This window comes from Ursus americanus, chromosome 30 (genome assembly GCF_024610735.1).
Source record: "Ursus americanus isolate L20-20 chromosome 30, mUrsAme1.1.p, whole genome shotgun sequence".
Taxonomy (NCBI): Eukaryota; Metazoa; Chordata; class Mammalia; order Carnivora; family Ursidae; genus Ursus; species Ursus americanus.
This window is the reverse complement of record NC_142156.1, coordinates 10,471,003-10,496,985: the sequence shown is the minus strand read 5'-3', so window position 1 is coordinate 10,496,985 and position 25,983 is coordinate 10,471,003. Positions and strand designations below refer to the sequence as shown.

The following is a 25,983-nucleotide window of genomic DNA, read 5'->3' as shown; positions in this document are numbered from 1 at the left end:
TTCCTAACAAAAATCGAGGGAGGGGCCAGTGAAGCACCACACTGGAACTCTCACAAAATTGAATTCCCCAAAGAAGCTTACAGGTCAAACTCGGGGCTGAAGGGTGGTCCACTCTGACGATGGGGGAGCACTAGATTAGGAGTCAGGAGACCTGGGGCGCCTGGGTGGCTCAGTCATTAAGCTCCTGCCTTCGGCTCAGGGCATGATCCCAGAGTCCTGGGATCGAGCCCCACATCAGGCTCCTCCACTGGGAGCCTGCTTCTTCCTCTGCCACTCCCCTTGCCTGTGTTCCCTCTCTCACTGGCTGTCTCTCTCTCTGTCAAATAAATAAATAAAATCCTAAAAAAAAAAAAAAAAGTCAGGAGACCTAGCATAGCCACTGTGACCCTGTTGACTGTGCAGCTTCAGACAAGTCCTTTTCTCTCTCCTGACTTCAGTTTCTGCACCTACAAAATGAGGACTTTGAAAGAGAGGCTCCAAGCAACTCCCCACAGAAACTGATATTCTTCTGTACGTTTACAGCTTGTCAGGCCCAAGAAGGCATTCGTGAGAGCCAGGCAAACTGAGTAAATGACAAAAATCAGGTTGGGTCTAATGCAATAGGGAGTGGTGAGGTCTGTGGCAAATGGCCTATACAGCCAAAGGGAAGAACTTCTGCCCGGCTCCAGCCATTCTGCCATTCGAGAATGGGAGTCCAGGGTTTATCTTTTTCAAGAGAGACCAATAACCTAGATTGTTATATAAAAATCTCCCCAATTTGTAAAATTCTGGGCAATTATGTCTCCCCATGGGCCACCAGTTGGAATCCACTGCTTCTAAGAAAGTGTAAGGAATCACTCAGGGAAATCTTTTCCTTTGTTGCCCAAAAGCAGTCCCTACTGAGATGGAACACAGCAGCTAGTTAACACTGCTCCTGAGTGAAATATAAAAAATAGAGAAGCAGCATTTGGGGATTTAAGTCAATTCAGACCAAGTCAGTTCAATAAAGGGCAAGCGAGATGCTGAAACGGCCTGTCACATCATCCCCCCCACCTCCATTTTCTTTCTCTGCCACTCTCAATTAATCAGAAGTGTCAGCCCTTCACTTTGGATTTCCTGGCTGAGGTTGTTAATTGAATTTTAATTAATGGCAACTTTAGGAGCACGAAATGAAATCCTAGCTCAAGGAAGATCCACACGGAGTTCTGGATGTAGAAAGTTCTTCTGAGACCATTCCAGTCCATCCTCTTTGTTTTATAGATCAGGAAACTGTGGCAAGACGGTGACTTGCTCAAGGCCCCTGTGAGGTCCCCTGGCTCCGAGTCCAGTGCTCATTGCAAGACTCCAGGCTGCCCCCCAGGGACACAATGTGTCCAGCCTTCAAAAACTTTGATGTGGATCTAGAATCTGGTTTCCAGAGTCAGGAATTCATATAGTGCCAGAGGAGACCAGACGAGGCCACTTCGACATGCATGTATTACCCCAGCTGCGATGGCAGGACAGAGGGGACGCTGGATCAAGCTCCTGACTTATCAAAGGAGAGAACGTGCCAACTTTGGGCATTTGCTTTTTCTTTATTACAGTCATTCTGTTGCCCATGTTCCCCCTTGGCGATCTGGGTAAACCCACCCTGTCCTTCCCCCTGTGCAACCAGGAAACCTCTTCTGTCTTCCAGGGCACTGAGGTTCTCCCTGCAGTCACGGCCCCACAAGGTAGCCAATCAAAAAACTACTTCTGGGGGTGCCTGGGTGGCTCATTGTTTAAGCATCTGGCTTCGGTTCAGGTCATGATCTCAGGGTCCTGGGATTGAGCCCCACATTGAGCTCACTGGGGAGTCTGCTTGTCTTTCTCCCTCTGCCACTCCCCCTGCTTGTGCTTGCTCTCCCACTTTCTCTCAGATAGAATAAAAAATAGAAATACTAAAAAAACAAACAAATGAACCCCTACTTCATATCATGACTCCGTGATATGAATCCTGCTGGAGACAATTCTCTCCAGCCTGTTAGATATTTACGAGATGTTGGTGTGGCCTCCCACACTGCCTCATCTCCCTACCTGCTTTCCGAGGGTATCAAAACACTCTGAGTTTGACTGAAAGGTGACCTCAGCCTGCCCTGCAAGAGCTTTCCTTTTAAATGTTCTCAAATAGAATTGTTTCTGTTAATTGAGTGTAAACTACAACCCAGGGTGCTGCTGAGCTCTTACTCTGGAGCACCTGAGGACCTGCTCCGCCCCGCCGTAAACCTGGCATTTTAAGTCAGAAAGAATCATCAGCACGGGATCAAGGGCATTTTCAATGCCCCTGAAAAGGGCATTGCTGAAAGTATTTTTAAGCGAGGCATAATAATTAGTGTTGGTGTTAGCCTGACCTGGACTGGAATCCTGGCTCTGCCACTCACTAGCTGTGTGACCTTGGGCAAATTAGAAACCCTCTAGAAGACTTGGATCATGAGTTAAATGAAGACATGACCTGGTACAGTACATTCTGAAGTGATATCAATCATGCAAAAGGGTGGTGTGAACACACACACATACACACACCCGCACACACACACATACCCCTATCCTCTCGGACTCCTTTCCTCCCAAAAGTCCGCATTCTCCTTATAGGACTTTCTCTACCTACCCCTTACTAGCTGCTCGGACTTGTCATCTAGACCCTTCCATCCACCACAACCATGGCTCCTCTCCGTGTCGCCAAAGAATGCTACCCTATCAGACACATCCGCTTCCCTAAACGTCAGATCTAGAATGTTCCCCATCTTGTACTCTTCAGAAGACCCCAGTAAACACAAATCTTCATTCTTTGAGGGCCTGGTGTCAACTTGGTGAACAAGAAGTTGATTCATCCAATTTGGGGTCAAACCAAGAGGTAGCTAAAGAAATGAGACTCTCACAGTTTAAAAATCAACTCTGATGATTATTACAAAAGCAAAGTCTAAAACTCCTCTGGTCCCTGGTAACGTCATTGGAATATGTGTTTGGCCTCCTGTGGTGACTACCTGAGCAACCACGGGGCTCACTGAATGGAATTAGTCCCATCATGTTTGCTTCAGACAATACACATTTTAAATTGTCTTGATTTGTGACAGAAGGTCACCCCAGACCCAGGACATGTGTTATGGTGTTTGGAAAGAGCCAAAAGGAATTCACATTCAGAGCCAGGTTTTCACTTTTTCCTTTCTTACTTTCCTTCCTTCTCTCCTCCCTCTTTCCCTTCTATTCGCCCTCCTTCCTCCTTCTCTCCTTCCTTCCACCATTCTGTCCTCCCTCCCTTCTTTCTGCAATCTCTCTTTCTTCTCTCTTTCCTTCAGACCAAGAAATCCAAAATTCCTGTAGTCCGCGTCAGCCATAAACCAAGCCGGCGAGGCTTCACACTCGGTCCGTCCCGGACCAGTGGGGCATCGTCCCTGCAGAGCAGCATGGTCTCCACGAACCCTGGCTCGGATGAGCCCACGGGTGTGATCACCCAGGGGACAGGCAGCAAGAAAACTGAGGACAATGAATCACCGCCAACCAAGCCTGACGAAGAACCTCTCCACATCAGTAAGTCCCACCTGAGAGCTGACCAGTCCGCCTTGACTCTTTGCTTCAAAACCAGACCTCAAGAACCCCTTCTGCTCCACCTCCACCCCCCCACTCAGTTAAAGGAAACACAGGGGTCCCCTAGTCCCGTTCACTTTCCTCCGTCCCCTTCGCTTTCCTCCAGTGAAGATCGGAAATATATTCTATAACTTGGATTACTCTGAGCAACTTCTCTGTGAGAGACAGCCCGTGGTCTTCAATTGCTCTTTTTAAAATTTTAATAATTTATTTTATTCAGCCCAACTTATATAAAATATTGTCATTTCAACATGTAATCAGTACAAAATTATTAATGAGATATTTCATATCTCTTTCATACTAAGGTTTTGAAATCCAGTATTGACTTTTTAAAACAACTTTATGGAGGTATAATTTGCATACCATAAAATTCTCTCTTTTTAAGGGTACAATTCAATGACTGTTAGTCCATTTACAGAGTTGTGTCACTCTCACCACAATTTAGTTTTAGAACATCTCAATCAAGTCAGACGAAAACCTCATATCCATCGGCAGTCCCTCTCCTTTGCCAACCCCGGCCCCAGACAATCGTAAATCTACTTCTTGTCTCTAGGGATTTGTCTTTTCCTGGTATTTTACAGATGGAAATTGTATCATTCTGTGACACCACCTTCCCCACCCCCAACCCCCGCCCCCCAACTGGAACAAGCTTTTTCAGTGGTTCACAATCTGTGGGACACAGGTTCTTTAGAAAATCCATTAAAAGCTAGGGTTCCTCTCCCCAGAAGAAAATTTATACACAGTTTTGCATGCTCTTTCAGGAGAAGCCTATGGACTTCCACCGGATGGAATTGTAACTAAGGGGCCGCCTGGGTGGCTCAGTCAGCTAAGTGACTGCCTTCGGCTCAGGTCATGATCCCAGGGTCCTGGGATCAAGCCCCTCATCGGGATCCCTGCTCAGTGGGGAGCCTGCTTCTCCCTCTCTCTCTGCCCTTACCCCCTATTCCTCGCTCTCTCTCGTGCTCTCTCTCAAATAAATAAAATCTTAAAAAAAAAAAAAAAGAATCTTAGCTAGATTCAGTAAGTCATGTAAAAAAATTTTTTTCTCAGAATTTTTAGCTTGAGCAGGTACGGTGAAAGGAGATAGGAAAAGAAGGGATTTATGCAGAAAGAGCAGGTAGAAGGGATAAAAAGAAAGGATCATAAAAGAGGCTGGCCAGTGTACAATTATTGCCTCTGGTGCCTGGAACCCTCTCCTGCCACATCTCCTGTGTCCCCTCAGTGGCACCCAAACTGAGGCCTGCCGTCTTCGCCAGGGCTCTTCCACACCACCTAGAATGCCCGTTCACAACCAAGGCTGGTCTGGGCTGAGCTGAAAAGGACTGGGTGTGGTATAGATTCGAGGAGGTTGAACAAGAGGTGAAGGTAGACCAGAAAGCCTGACTGAGGCCTGACTCATCAAAACCAAAAATGGGCAAAAGGGCAAAAATCCCGTCAGTGCTCAGGACTCCGAGCCATAGCTACCAATGAGAAAAAAAATCCCACTCTTGTCAACAGGCAATCATGAAAGGCTCTAAGCCCTGAAAGCTGCTTGCTGAACAGCTTATCTAAGATAGAGAGGAACTAAGCTCAACCATCCGTAGACACGTGATTCTTACAGATGTCTTGAACCTTCTTTCATTCAACACATATCTACTGATGAGCTACTGAGTGCCTGGAACTGAGACTTGCAGTTCCTGCCCTCCCCAAGCTTACATTTTAGGAGGAAGAAGCAGACCATAAACAGGAAAGCTGCAAATAGCAAGGCAGATGCAGGTTAATATGTGATCATAAGATCATAAAACAAGACATGGGCCAGAGAGAGACTGGCGGTGGGAATGGGGCTAGTTTAGCCAGAGTGGTCAGAAAAGCCTCTCTCAGCGCTGACATTCAGGCTGAGATCTGAGGATATGAAGCCGGGGAGAGAGACAGGAGTCGGAGCGGGCAGTGCCTTTGTAGGGCAAGGTAAGGACTTCAGAGTGATTCTGAGGGCAACAAGAAGTCTCTGGAAGGCTTTCGGTACAGGAGTAACAGGCTCTGGTTTTCTTTTCAAAGGTGTCTGTGTGGTTATTAGTGTCACATACATGCTGTGTGTCTTTAAACCCTAAGGGCTCTGCAAGTAGGAAGTGTCCCCAGCTTCAAGAACGGGCTTGGTCCAGAAGCAGCATACTGCCCTCCCAGTGGCAGCGGGAATGCAGAAGGAAGGAGGGAGCAGAGGGGGAAGGAGGCTGCGATGAGCAGAGGGGTGAACAGTGCCATCTCTTCAGGCACCCAAGACACCGCAGACCTGTCCCCAATGGCTGCCTCCGTCCCACATCTAACCAGTTGTCTGCTCCCATCAGTCCTATCTCCTAAAATCTTTGAACCTTCTCTCTTCATTTTCATTACTTCATCTTAGAAAACTGGGGCACGTAGGCTAGTTCCTGACACTTACGTTTTGTTTCATACACAAGGCTTTGTTTAATAAAAAAAAGAAGTGGGAATGGTATTTTAAGATTTGAGAGATTTTACATAAAAATGTTGATAACAACAATAACAACAACAACAACAACACTGTGACAAGAGTGGACCCACAAGCCTGCACAGCATTCAACTGGAGCTGCTCCTCTTTGGGAGGGCATGTGCTGGCTAGTTTTCCCCAGTCCCCACCACTCCCTATTACCCCCAATTATTGCTCCCATTTGACCAAGTAAATGGCCATTTATTGTCTCATTTGCCCTACTGTTTTCTCAGAATAAGATGATAATGATCATGATGATGATAGTACAATAGTTAATGCTTAAGAAAACTTTTACGTATCAGGCACTATTCTAGCCTCAAAACAATTTCGTGCCTATTTTGTAGATAAGAAAATTGGGGCACAGAGAGATTTCATTATTTGCCCAAAATCACACATCTAGTAAGTGGTGAGGCCAGAATTTGAACCCAGGCAATCTGGCCCTTATGTCACATTTAATGTCTATGCTTTACCCAAGTCTCTAGAAAAAGCGGAAATGAACGACCAAGAGAGAAACTTGATTTTTGTTATACTAGCTCCTGTCACTCATCTGGTGCCTGACCCCCACAGGTACCTGAGTCTGGAACACTCCCCTTCCCCTGGTCCACATTCTCATTACCTCTCACCCACATGACAGCACCAGCCTCCTAGTCTCCCTGCTTTCTGTCTTGCCCTCACTTGCCCATGGATTCTTCTCCATGTTGAGCCAGAAGGAACTTTCTGAATTAAAAAATCTGATATAGGGGCACCGACGTGGCTCAGTCAGTTAAGCGTTCAACTCTTAATTTTGGCTCAGGTCATGATCTCAGGGTCATGAGATCGAGCCCTGCATTGGGCTCTGCACTGGGCATGGAGCCTGCTTAAGATTCTCTCTCTCCCTCTCCTTCTGCCCCTTCCCCACATCTCTTTAAAAAAAGAAAGAGGGGGCACCTGGGTGGCTCACCTGGTAAAACGTCCAACTCTTGATTTCAGCTCAGGTCATGATCTCAGGGTCGTGAGATGGAACCCCTTGTTGGGCTCCATGCTCAGTGGGGCGTCTGCTTGGGATTCTGTCTCTCCCTCTCCCTCTGCCCCTCCCCTCACTCTCTAAATAAATAAATACATAAATAGATAAATACATAAAATCCTTTTTAAAAATCTGATATAGTGTTCTCCAGCTTAACATCTTTCAAGATTCCCCACTGACTCTAAGACATTGCATCTGATCTTGTCCCAGGCTGTTATAATCATCTCAGCTCTTACCGCTTCACACCTTACACCAGGCACTCCAACCTCACCAAAACGCTCTCCTCTTCTTAAACAATGCACAACCTTTCATGTTATCCTCTGTCTGCAATGCCCTTTCATCTCTGACCCTTTAGTCTGGTGGACTCCTACTCAAAACTTGAAGACTCAGCTCAAATGTTCCCTCTACTGCGAAGTCTTCCCTGACGCTCCTAGGTTCCCTCCTCTCAGTTCTCTTAGTACTTTGTATTTGCTTTTATTGGGCACTTAAATTTAAATTTACAACCGTATCTCACTGTATCAGGTAGGAACTTCTTTTGGCTGGATACAAAGATCTGAAAAATAGTGGCTTAAAACAGATAAAAGTTTATTTTTCTTACAGATTAAAGAAGACCAGTCCACAGCTGGTATGGCTCCCAAAGGTCATCAGGAACCCTGCGTCCTTCTGTCTTTCTTCGCCACCATGCTTGGCATCATTTTATGATCAAAATGGCTGGAATGCCAGTCGTCCCAGCCACATGCTAGGCTGGAAGCAGAAGGAAGCAGGTGACCCAGAAAAGTGCTTCCTGGAAGCAGTCTGCTCAGAAGCTCCATAAAACATTTCTACTAAACTCTCATTGCCCAGAATTTTATCCCGGGGGCACACGTAGCTGCAAAGGTGCTGGACAACTGGTCTAGTAAACGCTTACCCTCACACACACACAAAAGAACATACACACCCATGCACACAGATGCACGCACACACACGCACAAATGCATGCACATATTTCTATTACTAAGGAAGATAGAGGAGAGGAACGTGAGCTCACTGCCCATGTGGAACAATGGCGTCTTATTCACCCTCAGCCCAGCACACACTGGGTGCACGACAATGACTGGGAGATGCATTTCCGCCAGAGACCTACGTCCCAGAGAGAAAGTCTTTCTACATTCACCTCCTCATCCTTCCCCTCTATTTATACCTTAACATTTATCCCATTTGTCATAGCCTTGACAAAAGTAGACTAATTTCCCAGACTTTCACTGCCTTCTAAAAGCTCCTCAAATTTATTCTGAATTCATGAATCCTATTCTGAGAGACACACCATTTGACCAAGGTCTAATTTCCGGGCTGGCTGCATAATGAAGTCTTTGTGGAGGCAAACCACTGGGGACAGCAGGTTATGGCCTCTCTGTGGACTGATCCCCTCCCTAAATCAATGGCAAGGGGTTTCACAAGAAACCAAAGCCAGGCCATTTCTCCTGCCAGTCTTGAAGCTCCCAGTCTTGGCTCTGTTAGAGGAGAAACTCATTTAAATAGCAACTCAGAAAGATGGATCCATCCTATGGCGGCTAATGTTCCCCCACAACCCAACCCCGTACCACAAAAAGACCTCCTCTGTTTTCCCCCAAAGAGAAAGAAACAAGTTTAGTCACTCAAGAGTGAGATTTACGGACAGGCTGTGGATGGGAGATGGAGGAAGGAAGTCAGAATTTGTTTCTTTGGTGTATGATTTGGCATTTGAAAACACAGGATGCCTTTGTCTGTAAACAATGGATAATGTCATCCCCACAGCTCTGGGGACTGAGGACCAAGCAGGTTCCTCTGAGTGTGGGCCTCCCATTCTTCAGGGAAACCCTATTTTGTAACAACTGCACCCCATGCAAATAAGTGTCTACTCCCAGGTAGCCTTGAGGAGTAGATGTAGAACTCCTGAGTCCCCAGGCTTTATTCTAGCTCATGGGTATCCAACCTCAGCTATATGATGGATGGAGCTTGATACTGCTAGGCACTGTACTTACCCAGAGGTATTATTGGCAAACAGGAAGAAAAATCGTTGGTGCATTAAGTGAGTGTGAAGCCTTCCTCATGATTCTCTAGGAGAGCTGCCCAATGCGCAAGGTCACCAAGGTCATTTGCTGGTATCCACCCACCCCTAGGCTGGCTTGAATATGGGTGGGTGAAGGAGTGAGGGAGCAGTCAGATGTTGCTCCTTGGTTCCCAGGAGATGGGAAGAAAGTGGAAGGGAGCCATAGCTCCCTTACTAATAGGCTTCTAGACACTCCCCAACGATTCTGGGATGTGCCGCAGTAAGGGAGGTGGGCGTGAGGAGACAATGATTAAGATCGGTTTCAGGTCAACTGCAATCATGCCCACAAATTACTAGGAAGATACAATACATGGGAATGAGGAAGGTGAAGTGGAAAATGGCTGATACCCCCAAATCCAGCTCAAGTTCTCCCAAATCCTTCCCTCTTTTTGTTTTCTCCTTATCCACTCACTTACGTAGTCAGCAAATACTGACTGCGACTGCTCTATGGCAAGCACAGTGCCAGGTACTTGCAAATCTGTATCCACATGAAACATGCAGGACTTCCACTGTCCCACTCTCCTTGAAGCATATAGTTTACTCTAAGTATATTTCATTTTCCAACTTCCGAGTCAGTGTATTAGCTTCCTGGGGCTGCCGTAATGAAGTTCCAGGAACCGGGAGGCTGAAAACAACAGGAATTTATTGTTTCACACAGTTCTAGAGGCTGGAATCCAAAATCAAGGTGTCGCAGGGCTGTGCTTCCTCTGGAGCCTGGAGGGGGGATTCCTTCCTTGCCTCTCCTTGCTTCTGGTAGTAACTGGCAATCCTCGGCCCTGGGCTCTAGACGCATCGCCAGTCTATCTGCCTCTGTCATCACAGGTCATCCTCTCCCTGAGTGTCCCCTCTTGCTATAAGGACACCAGTCATACTGGATTAAGGCCCCACTCCACAGCAGTATGACCTCATCCGCAATGTCTCCATTTCCAACCAAGAATGTGCATAATTCACATTCTGAAATACTGGGGGATTAGGACAACCACGCATCTTTTGGGAAGACACACTTCAACCCACTTAAAACCAGTGATTTGTCACTTTCCCTTTGGGTAACACTTACATTCCTCCACATGGCCTCTGATCTGGCTGCTTGTTTTCTCTCCTGTCTCATCAACGGTCGGGCACAAAGATGTATTTTCTACACTATGTAGAAAGCAACAACATTAAGTACGCAAGGAGAAGTCGCTAGAGCAATGAGGAGTGTCGAGAGCACTGGGGGTGGGGCGGGGCTGGAGGGCGTGTGCCTGCCCGAATGCCACCGTCCGAGTGCAGCAAGAATGAGCCCCATCTCAGAGTCTGTTCCAGGAAAGCAGAAGGTCCGGATTTTTACAGGAAACCTTCCAGTTCTAAAAAGTTAGCCTCCAAGTCAAATCAAACAAAACATGTGTGAGCGAGATTCAGCCTGTTGATCACCGGGTTGGAATTTCAGGTCCACAGGATCAGGAAGGGTTTCCCAAACAAGATGATTTCTTCTCAGAACTGGAAACTGTTCTCTCTGGCTACACTAGAGTTTAAGGTCAGGGAGGGAAGTGAGATGAGACAAGAGAGAAAACAAGCAGCCAGATCAGAGGCGATGTGGAGGAATGTAAGTGTTACCTAAAGGGAAAGTGACAAATCACTGGTTTTAAGCAGGGAGGTGATGTCTGGTGTACAACCTGCCAAACTCTATGGGCTGCCTATCTCTCTATCCCTCTCCAGCTCACCCCACGCAGAAGCAGAGAGGATATCAGCCCTGCCTGCCCTCTGGACAATGACCTCTCATGTTCCCATCAGATCTGCAGAAGCTGCTGGAGATGGTTCGGGAAGATGCCCGAAGGACAGTCATGATGGAAAATGGGATGCAAAGAAAAGCACCCAGGTACGTTCTCTTGACCCCTGTGGTAAATAAAGGATGTCAGAATAATAGTGATAACATTAGCCATAGCAGTTCCAATTTTTTTAAATAATAATATTTAGTCACCATACAGTACATCCCTGGTTTTTGATGTAAAGTTCCATGATTCATTAGTTGCGTATAACACCCAGTGCACCATGCAATACGTGCCCTCCTTACTACCCATCACCAGCCTATCCCATTCCCCCATCCCCCTCCCCTCTGAAGCCCTCAGTTTGTTTCCCAGAGTCCACAGTCTCTCATGCTTCATTCCCCCTTCTGATTACCCCCCTTTCTTTATCCCTTTCTTCTCCTACCCATCTTCCTACTTCTTAAGTTCCATAAATGAGTGAAACCATATGATAATTGTCTTTCTCTGCTTGACTTATTTCACTTAGCTGCAACATAGCAGTTTCAAATTTTTGAGCATTTTCTCTGTGATGAGCACTGAGCCATGGACTTTGTCCGTGTGTATCAACTCCCTGGGTTCTTACAGCAATCCTCCGAGGAAGACACTATTATCTTTTTACAAATGAGAAAATGAGGCTCAGAGGGGCTAGGTAACTTGTTCAGGGTCACCCAGCTAATGAAGAGTAAAGGTACAACTTGAATGCAGATCCTTCTAATTCCAAAAAGCATCCTCTTAACCACTATGCTGCACTGTTTCCCAGGAACCGTAAAGTTATTTGTCCACTCTTTTACTGAATAGTTATGAATATGTATGGACTAGGTACCAATGATTGCAGGAAGCATGATAAAAGCAAAGCTCAGACCTAAAAGGCTGAATAATAGGGGAATGTCATCTAGTCTGCGATGGGGAGGGGGTCAGAGAAGTTTCCTCCAAGGAAGAGACTGTAAGAGATTGTGGATGAGGCGAGAAAGAGAGCTCCCCAGCCAACACTGGGGGCAGGTGAACATTTCAAGCAGCGCACGTGCAAACGTGCTCAGAAGGGACCATGGCACCTTCAAGGAACCAAAAGGCGGCCAGAATGGGATGGAGAGGGGCATAAGTCTGTCCGGGGACCTTGGAGGCCACCTCAAGATTTCTGGTTTCCTTCCTAAGAACAACAAAGATCCTCACAAGTGTCAAGCTGGCGACCACGGTGATCGGCTCATGGCATCGGACTGGAACCTGAAGTGCCCTCCTTCTGGCGGGAAGCCTTATCCACAGGACTTCTGACCTCGAAAAGCCTCAGGGACCACGCAGGCTAGAGCTGGAGTTTCCTTCCCAAGTACAGATCCCTCTGAGCAAGCAAATTACTTCCTGAAAATAAATGATGCACTGGAAGAGGTTCTTCATCGCTTTCAGCCTACTGGGATGCCGGCGCTGACTTATTGGTTATTGTTATTACCGTAATTACAGTTCACCGAGCCCTTGCACATGCATCACACCCGCTGCGGCTTGCTAATGACAGATTTCTGCTGCTGCTGCTGCTGCCTCAACTTGCATCAGGGGCTCGGAGGGTGGCACGTGGAGGCATCCCGAGACCGTGCTGGCCCTCCAGGCCCTGGCTGCTGTTCCTGATTTACCAGCATCGGAGACCTACGTTAATGACGAAGCATCAGCTCCTTGAGTCTCCCTCTTTTGTAAGAACCCACGGCATGAACACCAACTAGAACAGGTTGACTGAGCCTTTCTCTAAACCTCCGTTTTCTCATCTACGAAATGTGATTGGGTGGCCTCGAAGCACTGGCCTTGGAACCAAGTCAGCTAGGCTGGATGGATCTCCCTCCCCGCCACTGAATTGCTGGGTGATGTTGAGCAAGTTGCCTCACCTTTCTGAGCCTGATTCCAGTTCTGTAAAATGAGGCTCATTAGCAACGTATCCCAAAGGGTTGTAGTGAGAGTGACATGATGTTATCTTTGTAAAGCATTATCATCGTTGTGGAAACGATGTCTATTTCAATGAGTCATGTTAAGAATTTAGGTGAAATAATGCATTTAACCTATTTGCATGTGCCTAACATATCACAAGCGCTCGATACACGGCGGCAGTGGTACTTTTATTTCACAGGTACCATCGCACGGAATCTTCACAGCGTGTTGCTGAAGCATGTGTATGCATGTGTATTCACAACTACCCGTTGCCAATGCCCCACCACATGGATGGAGAAGGGCGAGGAGTGACTTCCAGAAGGTCCTCAAAAGACAAAACCACATGAAAACACAAAACTCCTCGCCTGGCCTCTGTGTTCACTTCAGTGATACAATAACCATGGTGACGGAGCAAGAACTTGTTGAAATTTCCCATCCTCCTCAATTCCTCCGGGAGAAACATCTCCCTAATCTCTCCCTGAGCCAGGAGATACTGGAGGCTTCTCCGTAGAGCTGCAGAGAGACAGCGAGGAAAACCTGCCCATTTTCTTCTGCCCTCCTCCACTTTAGAATCTGGATTCCTTTTTCAATTGAGGTCCCAAATCTGCTCCCCTTGGGGCTGACAGAGAAATCTAGGGTTTTTCAGAACCCCTAACAGTCCACTGGACCTCAAGGCCAGACTGCCCCCTGGTCGTCTTAGTCTCTTCGGGCTGCTGGAACAAAAATACCACGGACTGGGGCGGGGGGCGGGGGGCTTACAAACAGCCGATACTTATTTCTCACCGTTCTGGAGGCCGGGAAGTCCAAAATCAAGGTTCCAGCAGATTCGGTGTCTAGCGATGGTTGTCTTCTCGCTGTGACCTTTGCATGGGGGAAGGAAGCTCCCTGCACTTTCTTTTGTAAAGGCACTAATCCCAATCATGAGGGTTCTGACCTCATGAGCTGATCAACTCCCAAAGGCCTCCACCTCCTAATACCCTCACTTTGGGGATTAGGATTTCAACATATGAATTGGGGGGGAGATGCAAACATTCAGACCGTAACACCACCCAGGAAGATGACCTTTTCTTAAAATCTCCTGTCTGTATTTTCTAAATGTCTCTGAGGATCAGAATTAGCTGGGAGGCTTGTTACAAATACAAATTTGTAGTCTTGGGGCGCCTGGGTGGCATAGCGGTTAAGCGTCTGCCTTCAGCTCAGGGCGTGATCCCGGCGTTATGGGATCGAGCCCCACATCAGGCTCCTCTGCTATGAGCCTGCTTCTTCCTCTCCCACTCCCCCTGCTTGTGTTCCCTCTCTCGCTGGCTGTGTCTATCTCTGTCAAATAAATGAATAAAATCTTTAAAAAAAAAAAAACAACAAATTTGTAGTCTTCATCCCAGACCCACCGAATCAGAATCTCCAAAGGAAACTGTTATTTTTTAACAAGCACTTCAAGTGGACACCATTGAACAGGGTGCTGAGACATTCTAAGGTCTCAAAATGGGCTCTCTGCACACCTGTATCAGAAGTGTGTGTGTGTGTGTGTGTGTGTGTGTGTGTGTGTGTGTGTGTGTGTGGTTTTAAATGCAACTTCTGGGGCCTCACTCCAGGCCTGATGTATCCAAATCCCTGGGAGTATGGCCCAGGAATCTGTATTAGTAGCAATCTCTCCAGGTGATTCCTATGCCTGGTAAAGTCTAAGGATCCCTGCTCTAGAAAGAGGATTCTCCATCCTCCCACAGATACTTCCTGCCTCAGGGGCACCATATGTTCTGTGCCTTATTAAGAGACTGATCTTGCTTTGCAGTATCTTGCCAATGATCAGACAAACCAAGAGAGATTCTGCCTGTAAAGACACGCAGACCACCCGCAAGTCAAGGTAGGAGGGCACCCCACAGTTACAGGGGCTACTGCAGAGATGCCACTCACCAGCCTGTGGGAAGTGGGGCAGGGAGGGGGGCCTTTTTCCTTCTTCACTAGAAATAAGCCCCTTAATTTCTGGGGCTGGGAGGGGTGAGTATCCAGGTGTCTCTCCTCCCATTCAAACTGTATAAAGTTAAAATCTTCCAGTCATGGAGAGACATGAACCAGGGAGGGTGTGGAATCCCCTCCAGGACTACCCTTTCCCTCTTTACTTGGGTGGATTTTAATGAGGGAGAGGAGGCCCACCCCCATGTCACTTAACTCATCTTGAGTAGACTCATCAGTCCCCCTCCCTGTGCCAGGAACAATGCTAGGTTTAGAGGGAACAGCAAATAGGACATAAGTAGTCTGCCCTCGCAAACCTCACTATCTGGACTGGGTGGGGTCATAACTTTTTTTTGTGCTATGGACCCTTTCAGAAAAATGCATACTGTAAATCTCAAAGGTTTGCAACAAAATCTATAATACTATAGATTATGATATTACAACCAAATTTGGGATATAGTCATCTATGGGCTTCTTTCGCAATGAGTTAAATAACAAGACTAGCAGCAGATCTAATAACTACTGTAATTTTAGATTAGTGTTGAATGTAAATGATCTTTCAAAGTATCAGCCACAACTGCAATGTGTTGTGCAAATATACATGCGATTTCCATTTCTGCTAAAGGCTAGTTGAAATAAAGATGTAACCTTTTTTGCATCTGCATTCATGGACGCCTTGAATCCTGCCCATGGTTAAGAATCTCTGGTCTAATGGGAGAGCCATGCGTTTTTTAAATAATCCCACAGAGTTAGCCATATAATCATGACTATGGAAAGTGTTCTGAAGGAAAAGTACTCCTTACTGGGTGAATGGTGAGCACTACGGGCCTAAGACTGAGTCTGACATTTAAGCTGAGACCTGAAGAAAAGAAGATTTAACGAGCCTATGGCAGGAATAGGTGGGGATAGGTGGGAATAGGTGGGAATCGTGTTCCAAGCAAAAGGAACAGCCTGTGCAAAGGGCCTGAGACAGGAGGAAGCTTAGAGGCACTGAGCAGAAATCAGTATGGCTGAAACTCAAGGAGAGCCAAGGAACAGGGAGACAGAGATAGGCAAATGGTCACAGCCAATACCACTACTTCCCTCACCTCCTCCTTCCTCCCTGAGTCACACTGTCAGTGCTAGAACAGAAGAGAGCCATCTACGGGAGGGAGAACAAAGCCAACACACTCTCCCAAAGAATTCATCTGCACGGGTTGGGGCAGCTGGTTGGAATCCAAACACAAGGACCTCTGGGTACAATTCCTGGGACCCTGCATTCCAGCAAGATGGAATAAGGGCTCCATCCATCATATACTAGAGCTAAGACCTCTAGATCTAGTCCTCTGAGCCTCTGGGAAAAGCAGCAAATGTCAGGACCTTTCCTATGGAGAGGGGTTGGGAAAGGGGCCAATCTACCTAAGGAAGTTCCAGGTGCTATAGGGCCAGAAGGGAAAGGTCAGCTGCCCATCACAGGGATAAGAAAAACAGGCTTGTCCTCTAGAACCAGACAGAAATGACAGTCAAGTAAGTTTTCCAAGTATTTGGTAAAAAGGGAGACAGGGCAAGAGAGAAGGTGCAAGACACTGAAGGACCCAAGAGAAGGTGTACGGGAGGGCTGGGCATGAACACAGGAGCTTCAGCCCTTCTAGGAGCTCCGACCAGGCAAAGCTACAGGAGGGAGTGGCCACTCAAGGAATTCAACAGCTCACACCTAGAAAGGGTTCAATGTCAGGAAGAGCTGACTGATCACAGATGAGGACACTGACAATCCGGAGATGAGGTGCTTGCCCGGAGACTGGGAGGTGGTGGTGCCCGGGTTGGGCTCTGGAGTCAGCTCTGTCTGCCTCCAAAGTAAAACAAAGTGAGTGGTCAACTCAGGGTCCAGTTTAGAGAAGAGAATCCTTGAATGAAGCAGCAGTCTGGGCTTGGGAGCATCAACATCATGACTAGAAGGACTTGACCATCCCTTCACCAAATCTGCACTCAGCCCCGGGGTTACATGCTAATTGGTATAGAGAGGGGAATGGAAGGGGCTCAAGTAAACATGTCCTCCAGAGGGAAAGATTGATTTTGTACAAATGAAACTGGGATCCAGAAAATACGTCATTCTGACAATACAAAGAGACAGAAGGTCAAAGTTAGACTAGAAGAGTCAGAGGCTGCAGCACTTGCTGTAGACCATGAAGCAGGGTTAGATTTGAGCAGGTGGAGAAGAAACTAGAAGGGCCCTCTGGGAAGGGGATATGGGTAGAAGCAAGGGCCAAGAGGTGGGAAAATTTTACACTCAGTTCCATGACTAGTCCCTTGATTAGAGCCACCTCCCTTCCCTGAATCCTGGAGGCCAGCAGGTGTCATGGGAGCCCTGAAGACACCCTTTTTGCGAAAAGCAGGCTCCAGGCAACCTGAAACCATCCCTTTGTGTTTCAGTGACAGATTCATCAGTACAAATGGAGAAAGCCACTCCCAAGTCATCCAGAAGAAGTCTAAAAGGTAGGCCAGATGGGCAACAGAAGAAGCTGGGCAAAGGCACTGTGGCAACCACATCATCTGTCTCCCCAGGGGTGTGGAAATAACCCAGTGCAGACCACACCCCTTGAAGTCATACGCACTTCTTAAAGACAAGGAATGCCTAGGGCAAGGGGCTCACAATCAAGATGCCAACGCAGACAATGGCAACAAATTTCTCCTCTGTGCCAGGCGCTGGCTGAAGCATTCCATATTACCTGCTTATTCCCCAAAACCAATCCTATCAGGCAGGAGCATTATCCCATTCTATGGAGGAGCAAACTGAGACCTGGCCAGTTGAGGCCACCCAGCTAAGAAATGGTGATGCTGGAGTTCGAACCTGAGTCTCCCAGCTCCAAATTCCATTTTAATCTCCCTGTCCTTAACATTTGCTGGGCTCAAGTGACCGGATGTCTCTCTGTGGACATATTTAATAAAGCCTGAACCACCAGCCTGATGTCGTTGGGAAGATCTGTCCTTCCTATATCCAGGGAAATATGGAGGGAGGATCCAGGTGAGCGTAGAGAACCCAGGGTGGTACAGAGAATCTCCGTGGCGGAGCACCTTGGGACTCAGGCAGTTCAGCCTCATGGGGCTGATCCTGGGCGTCCCCTAAGCCTTTCGTATCTGTGTCTACAGCCGCACGAACCGTGACATCATCCATTCCAAGACTGATGTGTGCAGCTCCATGAGGGCCAAGTTTTACAGCGTGGCCCAGGAGGCCGGCTTCGTTCTTCAAGACAAGTTGGAAATCTTCAGGAAGTAAGGGCACACAAACATTCATTCATCCAAAGGACATTCATCTGGTACCAAGTATGTGCCCACTAATATCAGGTGCTGGGGCTTAGCAGGGAATAAGGATGTATTTCCTGCCCTTGGAGAGCTTATAGTCTCTCCAAGGGCAGAAATAGATAACTGAATTGATAAATATATAGGCACAAATTATAATCATTGCCATACAGAAAGAGAACAGGGTGCTATGAGAGAAAGAAACCATGAGGACCTAATTTAGGCTGGGTAATCCAGGAGGACTTCTCTAAGGAGGTAACTTTAGGCTGAGCCCTGACAGATGAGGAGGAGCTGGTGATGTGGTAAGAAAGTAGAAGGACATTCCAGGCGGCAGGAAAAGTACATACAAAGCCCCAACACATGAAGGGACATGGAAAATTTGAAGAGAAGGGAGAAGGAGGGGGTGAGAGCTGCATAATGCACAGCCATGAATGCCACACTTGAGACTTGGAACTTGATTTTAAGAGTACTGGCGGGCGACTGGAAGATTTTCTTTCCTACTCTGACAACCCAATAACTGTCTCCCTTCCCAGCCCACCCCTTGACTGCAGTGACCATTCGCCCCAATAAAATTTATCCATTCCATTCAATGAAGGTTATATTGTGACCCTTTGGTCTCTCACCCTTTGAGCATGAAGGAGTTGGCTGCTCTGACTGCTTGTTCGGAGACGACTTGCCCCCACCTTCTGGGAGCCCCCAGGCTGATGAAGGAGACAGACAAACAGGAAGTTACCACACAGGCTGATGAGGGCCAACATGGGAGTGGGCCTGGGGCTAAGGGAACACATGAAAAGAATGTCTTGCATAGTCTGAGACAGCAATCCAAAAGGTCTTCCTGGAGGAAACATTTTCAGTTTAATAAAAATTGATGAGATTTCCAGGGCACTTACTATGTACCAGCCAGGGGTGTAAAAGAGTTTTGTATTTATCATTTAGCCCTCACAAAAATCCTATGAAGTAGGTGCTGTTATTAGACCCATCTTATAGATGAGAAAAGTGGGCTCAGAGATGTCTCTTGTCGAAGGTACTAAAGGTGGAATTCAAACCCAGAGAGTCACATAGGAAGAGGGAAGGAGGGTTGGGAGTTCCAGGGGAAAGTAACAGCAAAGTCTCGGCAGCCAGAAGGGGCACAGGGCACCAGCAACTGCCAGTGAGTTGTAGCTGGGGCTCAGGTTGCTTTCGTGGTAATCAGGGAGAGAGACAGAGACCAGATCATAAAAGGTCTTGCTAGCCCAGCTGTGGAGGTTGAACTTTACCTTGGAACTTTGTTCATGAGCCAAAGTATAAAATGCCAAGCTGGAAAATGTTGTAGAGGCGGAATAATCCAGAGCCTTGGAAGGCAAGTTACTCAGGGGACTTCATTCCAAGTAAAATGGAAAGCCACTGAAAGTTGTACACAGGTGAGTGACACGGTTATGTTTATAACGTAAAAGCTCCTTAGAGACCTGGGACATATGCCCATAATGATAAGGAGAGCGGGAAAGAGAGGAACCAACTTGAGTCAAACGCCTACCGTGCGTCTGGCACTAAGCTCGGCACTTTACACACATCGTGTCATTTAATCCTCGCCTCTAAGAGCCAGAACCATTACTACCCTCCATTTTACAGTTAGAAAGCTGTGTCAGTACAATCAAAAGTAGTAGGGAGAGAATGAAGGCTGATAGAAAGGGACTGGATTCAGCAAGAAAGGAGCATTTCAGGACCTTGGAGAGAGTCATGTCTTCCTGTGGCCTGAGCCATGTTGCAAATTGAAGAGTATCTGAGAGGGCTGAGGATTTCATGAAGAAAACGGTGTTTAAGTCTGATCTCAAAGGGCAGCTAGGGTGGATAAAGGAGAAGAGGGTCTGATCTTCTTCCTCTTTTTCATACAACCTGTGATACAGGCGCCAAGAAGAGAGAGCCCACCGAATGCTCCAATCTTTTGTCATTACCTCGAATTTTAAAAAGGATATAGCAAAAATGAGGCATGAAGCGACCATGGTAAAAGGCGATGCAGACGAAATTGCCAACCACTGGTAAAGGTCCCGGGAGCCAGATAACATGGTCCTTGACGTGGGAGTGGGGGGAGGGGCTGTTATTACAAAATCGCATTTGATCCATTATCCTTCAAGACTGTTCTTGGCCATCAACAGGGCTCCCCACCCCCAACAGGCAGTCAGGCAAGAACCCCTCAATTCCTGAACCACAGATAATCCAACAACTGTGTGCTCCCTATTTATCTTCTGTTTGATTCAGACTTGCAAATAAGGACTAATTTGCCAGCCCCTTTCAAGAGGCAGATGAGGCAAACCACATAAAAATTTCTATAAATTGTGAGGTCTATGGGGCAATCCCTATATTCCCCATATAATTTGACCCCTTAAGGATATAAAACCAGGCAGGCATATCCTAGGAACACTGTGTGTTCCTAGGCATATCCTAGGATGCACTGTGTGCATCCGAGATGCATGGGGGTGATAACAGAATTACCACAAAAAGCAACAGGGATGGAGTGATTTCTGGGTGACAGACACGACCCTAAGAAATTTTCCTAAATTATCTATTTTATTCCCCACAAAAATCCTGAAAGTTACGTATGAATCCCCACTTTGTAAACAAGGAAGCCTCAAGATTTAAACCCCTGTCTGACCCCAGCGTTTGTGCTCCCCTGCAATACAGAACTGGAGTCTGCCACGAACCCCATCATGGCAGGCTGAGTAAACCAAGATCTAAGAGTTAGAAGAGAGTGTCTAAAAATGTACCCAGAATCCCTTCCACGATTTTAATAATGTGGAATGGGAGTTCACAAGGAGACACAAATAAATATATGCCACAAAATATAAAATACAAAGCAGTGCACGTAGCCCAAAGTTAGATGATCAATTTCTTCTTTGAATTTCTCTACAATTGATTCATCTCTATCGGGGGGGGGGGGAATCCTTTTTTCTTCTTTCAAGAGGTGCCATCTCCTGCCTTAAACCCTGGTCATACCTGAACCACTTCCAGGTTGGAATCTACCTTATTCCTACCATCTCAAGAATGGATTACCAAACTACCCTCCCACACTGTGGCAGCATTCAGAAAGGTTTCTAAAACCCACAAAGCTGTGGCCCAAGCTTACTCACTATCAGGGACATAGAAAATACACACATACACTTTACCCTCCCTCATCCTCTTCCTCCATCTTGGGCGTGAAAGCCCCTTGCATCCCGGCAGGAATTCCATAGATGTGTCCAAGTCCTCCCTGGCCTGATGAACTCTCAAAAGAGAAGCTTCAGAATCTCAGTGCCCCTTCTTTCTTGTGGCTTTTCCCACTGTCTGCTTGATTAGAAAAGCCATAAATGCTTTAAAGCATGCCCTTACTTTGTTTTTTTAATGAGATGTAAATCATGCTCCAGCTTTTAGTACCCCTGGAAAAAAACAAAAGGCTTGCCTGATCTGTGGGCCCTTTACATTCAGGAATGGAGGTAGTTCTCCCAGATAAGGATGAGGCTGCCCTGGGAGACATCACATCAGTGGTAGAAAGAGAGTAGGGAGGGAGAACCTGAGATACCCAGACCCACCCCCCAGCAGCTTCCTAACTGGCCCTCTCTTCTTGGGATTGGGAATTGAAGGTACTTTCAACTGCTGTCCAAACTCCCCGAGGACCTGAAGAACTTCCGCCCCGCCCAAAAGATCCTGGAGAAACTGCAGAAGTTTGGGGAAAACCTGGACCTCAGGATCCGGCCCCACGTCCTCCTGAAGGTGCTACAGGACCTGAGGACCTGGGAGCTGTGCTGTCCGGACATCGCTGTGGCTATCGAGGTAACTACTGTGTTCTGTCCGCTCCTCGCTATGCCTCCGGTGTCTGTACTCAGTCGTCTCTCAATGTCCAGGCACTGGTTAAGTGCTGCAGACCCAATTAAAAAGACATAAGGTCTCTGCCTTCACAGAGCTCATCATCTAACAGGCAACGGATTACTACGTGACCTTGGTGGTTCGACTCCAGGGGACATTATATTCTGGGTAAACGGTGCCCCCTGGGGAAACTTGGAGGCTTTGAGAGACATAAATAAATGGACAAGGGAATAAAATAACTAGCAATCACAATAAGGAGAACTCTAAATGTGGCCTGTGGACCAGCAAGCGCAGACCTCACCTGGGTGCTTGTTAAAAATGCAGGATCTCAGGCTTCAAACCATACCTACCAACTCAGAATCTACATTTAAATGAGGTCCCAGGTGATTTGTATGCACAATAAAGTTTAAGGAGCCCTGATTTAAGGTAAATGTAGAAGGGACCTATCTTAACGAGGGCGACTGGGGAAAGTGACTTTTAAGCTGAAACAGAACTTGACTTATGAGAGGGACTCATTCGCAGTCAATGGGTTGAGAAGGTAGCAAGCAAGGAGGGGCAAGGTTGCAAGGGGATTGGAGAGGTCAGTCTGCGCAGAACTTTGAAAGTCAGGTTAAGGATTTGGGTCTTTATCTTGAGGCTGTAGGGAAGCCACTGAATGGTTTTTAATGGTAGTTTATCATCACCCCTCACTCTAGACATTCCTAGGGCATCAAAAAGTATCAGGAGCCATTCCTAGGGCATCAAATGGTATCAGGAGCCGGATGCTTAACCGATCAAGCCATCCAGGTGCCCCAGATGGTATATATACATTTTAATAGGACTTTCAATGTCTCAAGATAAAGATGGGACTCAAATGGTGGAATTCTCAGTCCTCTGGGTGGTTTCAGCTCCCACAGGCTGACCTGAGTGTATATATGTGGGTGCGAGGTCAGGAGTGGGGCAAGGCGGATGACCCTGTGGACAAATTCATAGGTCCAGACTGCACTCCCCACACTCTGTGACGGTCCTTCAGGAAAGACTGGTAGGCTAGTCCTAAACTCACTCAAGGGCAACTCTCCACTCCCCACTTGCCAGTTATGGGGTCCACTTCCACCTGCCAATTATGCGGGTGTAGAAGAGGCAATCTCCAAGTGGGTAAGAGGAAGGGATATGGCGGCTCTGAGGTGAGTTCACCACCCTGGCTAGTAAAACTTAGCATGCTCCTCCAGTGAGAACATCCCAGAATGTCTGATAACCTGGGTGTGTGTGTGGGGGGGGGTCTCTTAATCTAGAACTTGTATGAAACCACATTTTGTGTCTTAAAAGCCTTTTCTGGAAGTGAGCTCATAGTTGCCATCACTTCTCAAAGAGGTCTACAAATGAAAAAAAAAATGCTTAAGGACAAATGACTTTTTAAAAAGATATTAAGGATTAGGACAGAAAGAAAAATGCAGACAGCTGGTTTTTCTGCTCTCCCCAAATTTCTCTGGGCCAACAGTAACAAAAAGGAGCTTAAAATTAGTCTGCTGAACCAGGAAGCTGGAAAGGGGTTCTTTTCTTGAGAGGACAACCCCCATGGTGATGCTCCAGGCATTATGAATGCCTGAATGGTTAGAGGCATCCTGCAGCCACCAGCCTCAATCACACATCTTCCAGGATCTTGGAGGTGGGGCAGCAGAGGGAACCTAGCTTTCAGACCAAATCTGAAGTTGCTACTGTGTTTGCCTTGCAGTTTGTGCGTGAACACATCGTCCATATGCCTGAAGAGGATTACATCACCTGGCTGCAGACCCGGATCAATCTCCCCATCTGATCCCAAAGTCTCTGGGCATAGCCTGGACCTGGGTGAACCAGCTGTCCCAGTGGAGGAGGGCTAGACTACACCGTATTCCTGCTTCCTACCCGAGTTCCTGCTTCCTGTCTACTCTCATGGATACCCACTAGGATATATGAGGGTCTGACTTCTGGCAACATTTTGACTTTTGGCAATATTCCCAGACAGAAACTCTCCTCAGCCTTACACCCCAACCTCAACCTCCCAGTCTCTGTTCCTCATTGGTCCAGCCTGACTCTATTCCCTCCCTCTCCAGGTGCCTTCACCTCACTCCTCTTCCTCAAATTCTGGTTAATAAAATGAAGCTGAGTGTTTGATGTCTGGCTGGGAAAGAACTGGAACTGTGGAATTTGGGTATGGTATTCAGATCCCAATAATAACCACAGTTACTATTTATTGAGCTTTTGTTATGCAATAGGCCCTGTGCTGGGTGAAGTTATATTGCCCAATAATATCATTTAATCTCTCAATAACTTGGTTAATTAAGTAGGGAATTATGATACCGTCCCCATTTCACACCACTGGAGCAACAGCATATTTCTAAACATTATATATAGGCCATGGATGGATAGCTGGGTGGGTGGGTAGATGAATGCATGGACGGATGGGGCATTCCCCAACAAGGCAAATGGTGTACAAGAAAATCTCAGCCTTAACAGTCCTCATATATTTTCCGGTGGTCTCGGTTGCACAAGGAAGCTTAACTTCCTATCATTGTATGGACTCATTGCCATTTTACCTCTTTTCTCATTTTAGGCTTATGCTTACCTACATACACCCTAAGTTACAGAACAGGGAGTCATTTTAACTCTTACTAATGGCCCAGCTGAATTAGCGATTAAACAACTGGGCTTGATTTGCTCCTATTCCCAGGTGATCGGAGCACTCATGTAGGCTGGCCCTCCACATCTCCTCATGATAATCCAGAAGGGAGGGAGGAGAGCTGAACTGGCACGCCTTTTTAGTCTAAGTAATGGCTCACTTTTCCATTCACCTAGTCATTTACTCATTCATTCAGTGAATGTTTACTGACAGCTCAAGATGCATCAACCAAGTTCTAGGTTCTGAAGATACAGCCATGACCAAAGCAGACAAGGTCCCTGCTCTCTTGGAGGTTACATGGAGACGGACAAGTCAACAAAAGGCAGTGGGGCGGGCGGAGGGATTGCACAGCATTACACATCTCTTCACACTGATGTCCTTTGTTTAGCATGATACCCGGACAAGCCACTGAGGTGCAAAGGTGAGATACTGCTTGTAAGAAGTCTGCAAAGTTAAAAGACCTCACACCTCTCTGTATTAAACAAGAATTGGGGTGAGGGGGAGGTGAGAAGAAAGGAGGAGGGCCAAGGGAGGAAAAAAAAAAAAAAAGGAAGGAGGAAAGGGGGCTGAGTAACAGAGTGAGAAGGAAACTTGGGGGAAAACCAACCAGGGGAAATTCCCGAGGTGGGGCTGGCTAGCGGATTTCTAAAAACTACAAGCCAAACCAACCCGCTTCCACTATATCACCTTGGATCTTCAGTAATTTCTGTCATATACTCAAGGGCCCTCTGTGAGTGATGTTTTGAGGAAACAGGAGAAAAAGCTATGTTCTACATCTGGGTCTGCCTGGGGGCAAAGAAAGGGCTTGAGGGACTCAGAACAGAACACAATTAAGAGTCTAATAGGAGCAGGAACTCCAAGACAGACTACTCTTCCGTAAGTTCTCTAGATTTATAGAAATCTTTAAGATTTTATTTGTTTATTTGACACAGAGAGAGCGTGCACAAGCAGAGGAGTGGCAGGCAGAGGGAGAGGGAGAAGCAGACTCCTGCTGAACAGAGAGCCTGACGACATGGGGCTCGATCCCAAGGCCCTGGGATCATGACTGACTCAAAGGCAGATGCTTAACCAACTGAGCCCCCCAAGTGCCCCTATAGAAATCCTGAATGCACATTTGGCTTCCCACTACACAGGGGATGGGACTCTGCAAAACTGATATGTATCTCATACATCTCTCAAATCTTAGGTAACATTTAATTACACTAGAGAATCAGCACAACGGTGCCAAATTAAAGCAAGTACAAGAACATCCCAGGGGACATAGGGCTGGGGGTGGCAGGAGGGGGTGGGTCTCAACTCATACCTGAGGTGGTCAGAAAAGTCTTGCTAGAGAGGGTGATGATAGCTGTAAGATGAGTAGGAGCCAGGGAGAGAAAGGTAAGCCAGACAAGGAGGGAAGGAAGAATGTTCCAGGTACAGAGAAAAGTGTGTGCAATGGCCTAGAGGCAAAAAGAAACTTGATGTCATTTGAAGAACTAAAATAACAAG

At 47.0% G+C, this 25,983-nt stretch overlaps 1 protein-coding gene across 1 annotated transcript in view; it reads left to right on the top strand.

The window, feature by feature from the left end:
• CCDC60 (coiled-coil domain containing 60) overlaps positions 1-23,652 on the top strand; it is a 158,942-nt gene extending 135,290 nt beyond the window's left edge. The window contains exons 9-16 of the mRNA XM_087857159.1: positions 3,294-3,525; positions 10,903-10,987; positions 14,608-14,679; positions 17,178-17,240; positions 17,895-18,017; positions 19,928-20,059; positions 21,638-21,827; positions 23,572-23,652. Of these exons, the coding sequence (XP_087713285.1) occupies positions 3,294-3,525; positions 10,903-10,987; positions 14,608-14,679; positions 17,178-17,240; positions 17,895-18,017; positions 19,928-20,059; positions 21,638-21,827; positions 23,572-23,652 (978 nt within the window). The remainder of the gene's footprint in view (positions 1-3,293; positions 3,526-10,902; positions 10,988-14,607; positions 14,680-17,177; positions 17,241-17,894; positions 18,018-19,927; positions 20,060-21,637; positions 21,828-23,571) is intronic.
• The last annotated feature ends 2,331 nt before the right edge of the window (positions 23,653-25,983 follow it).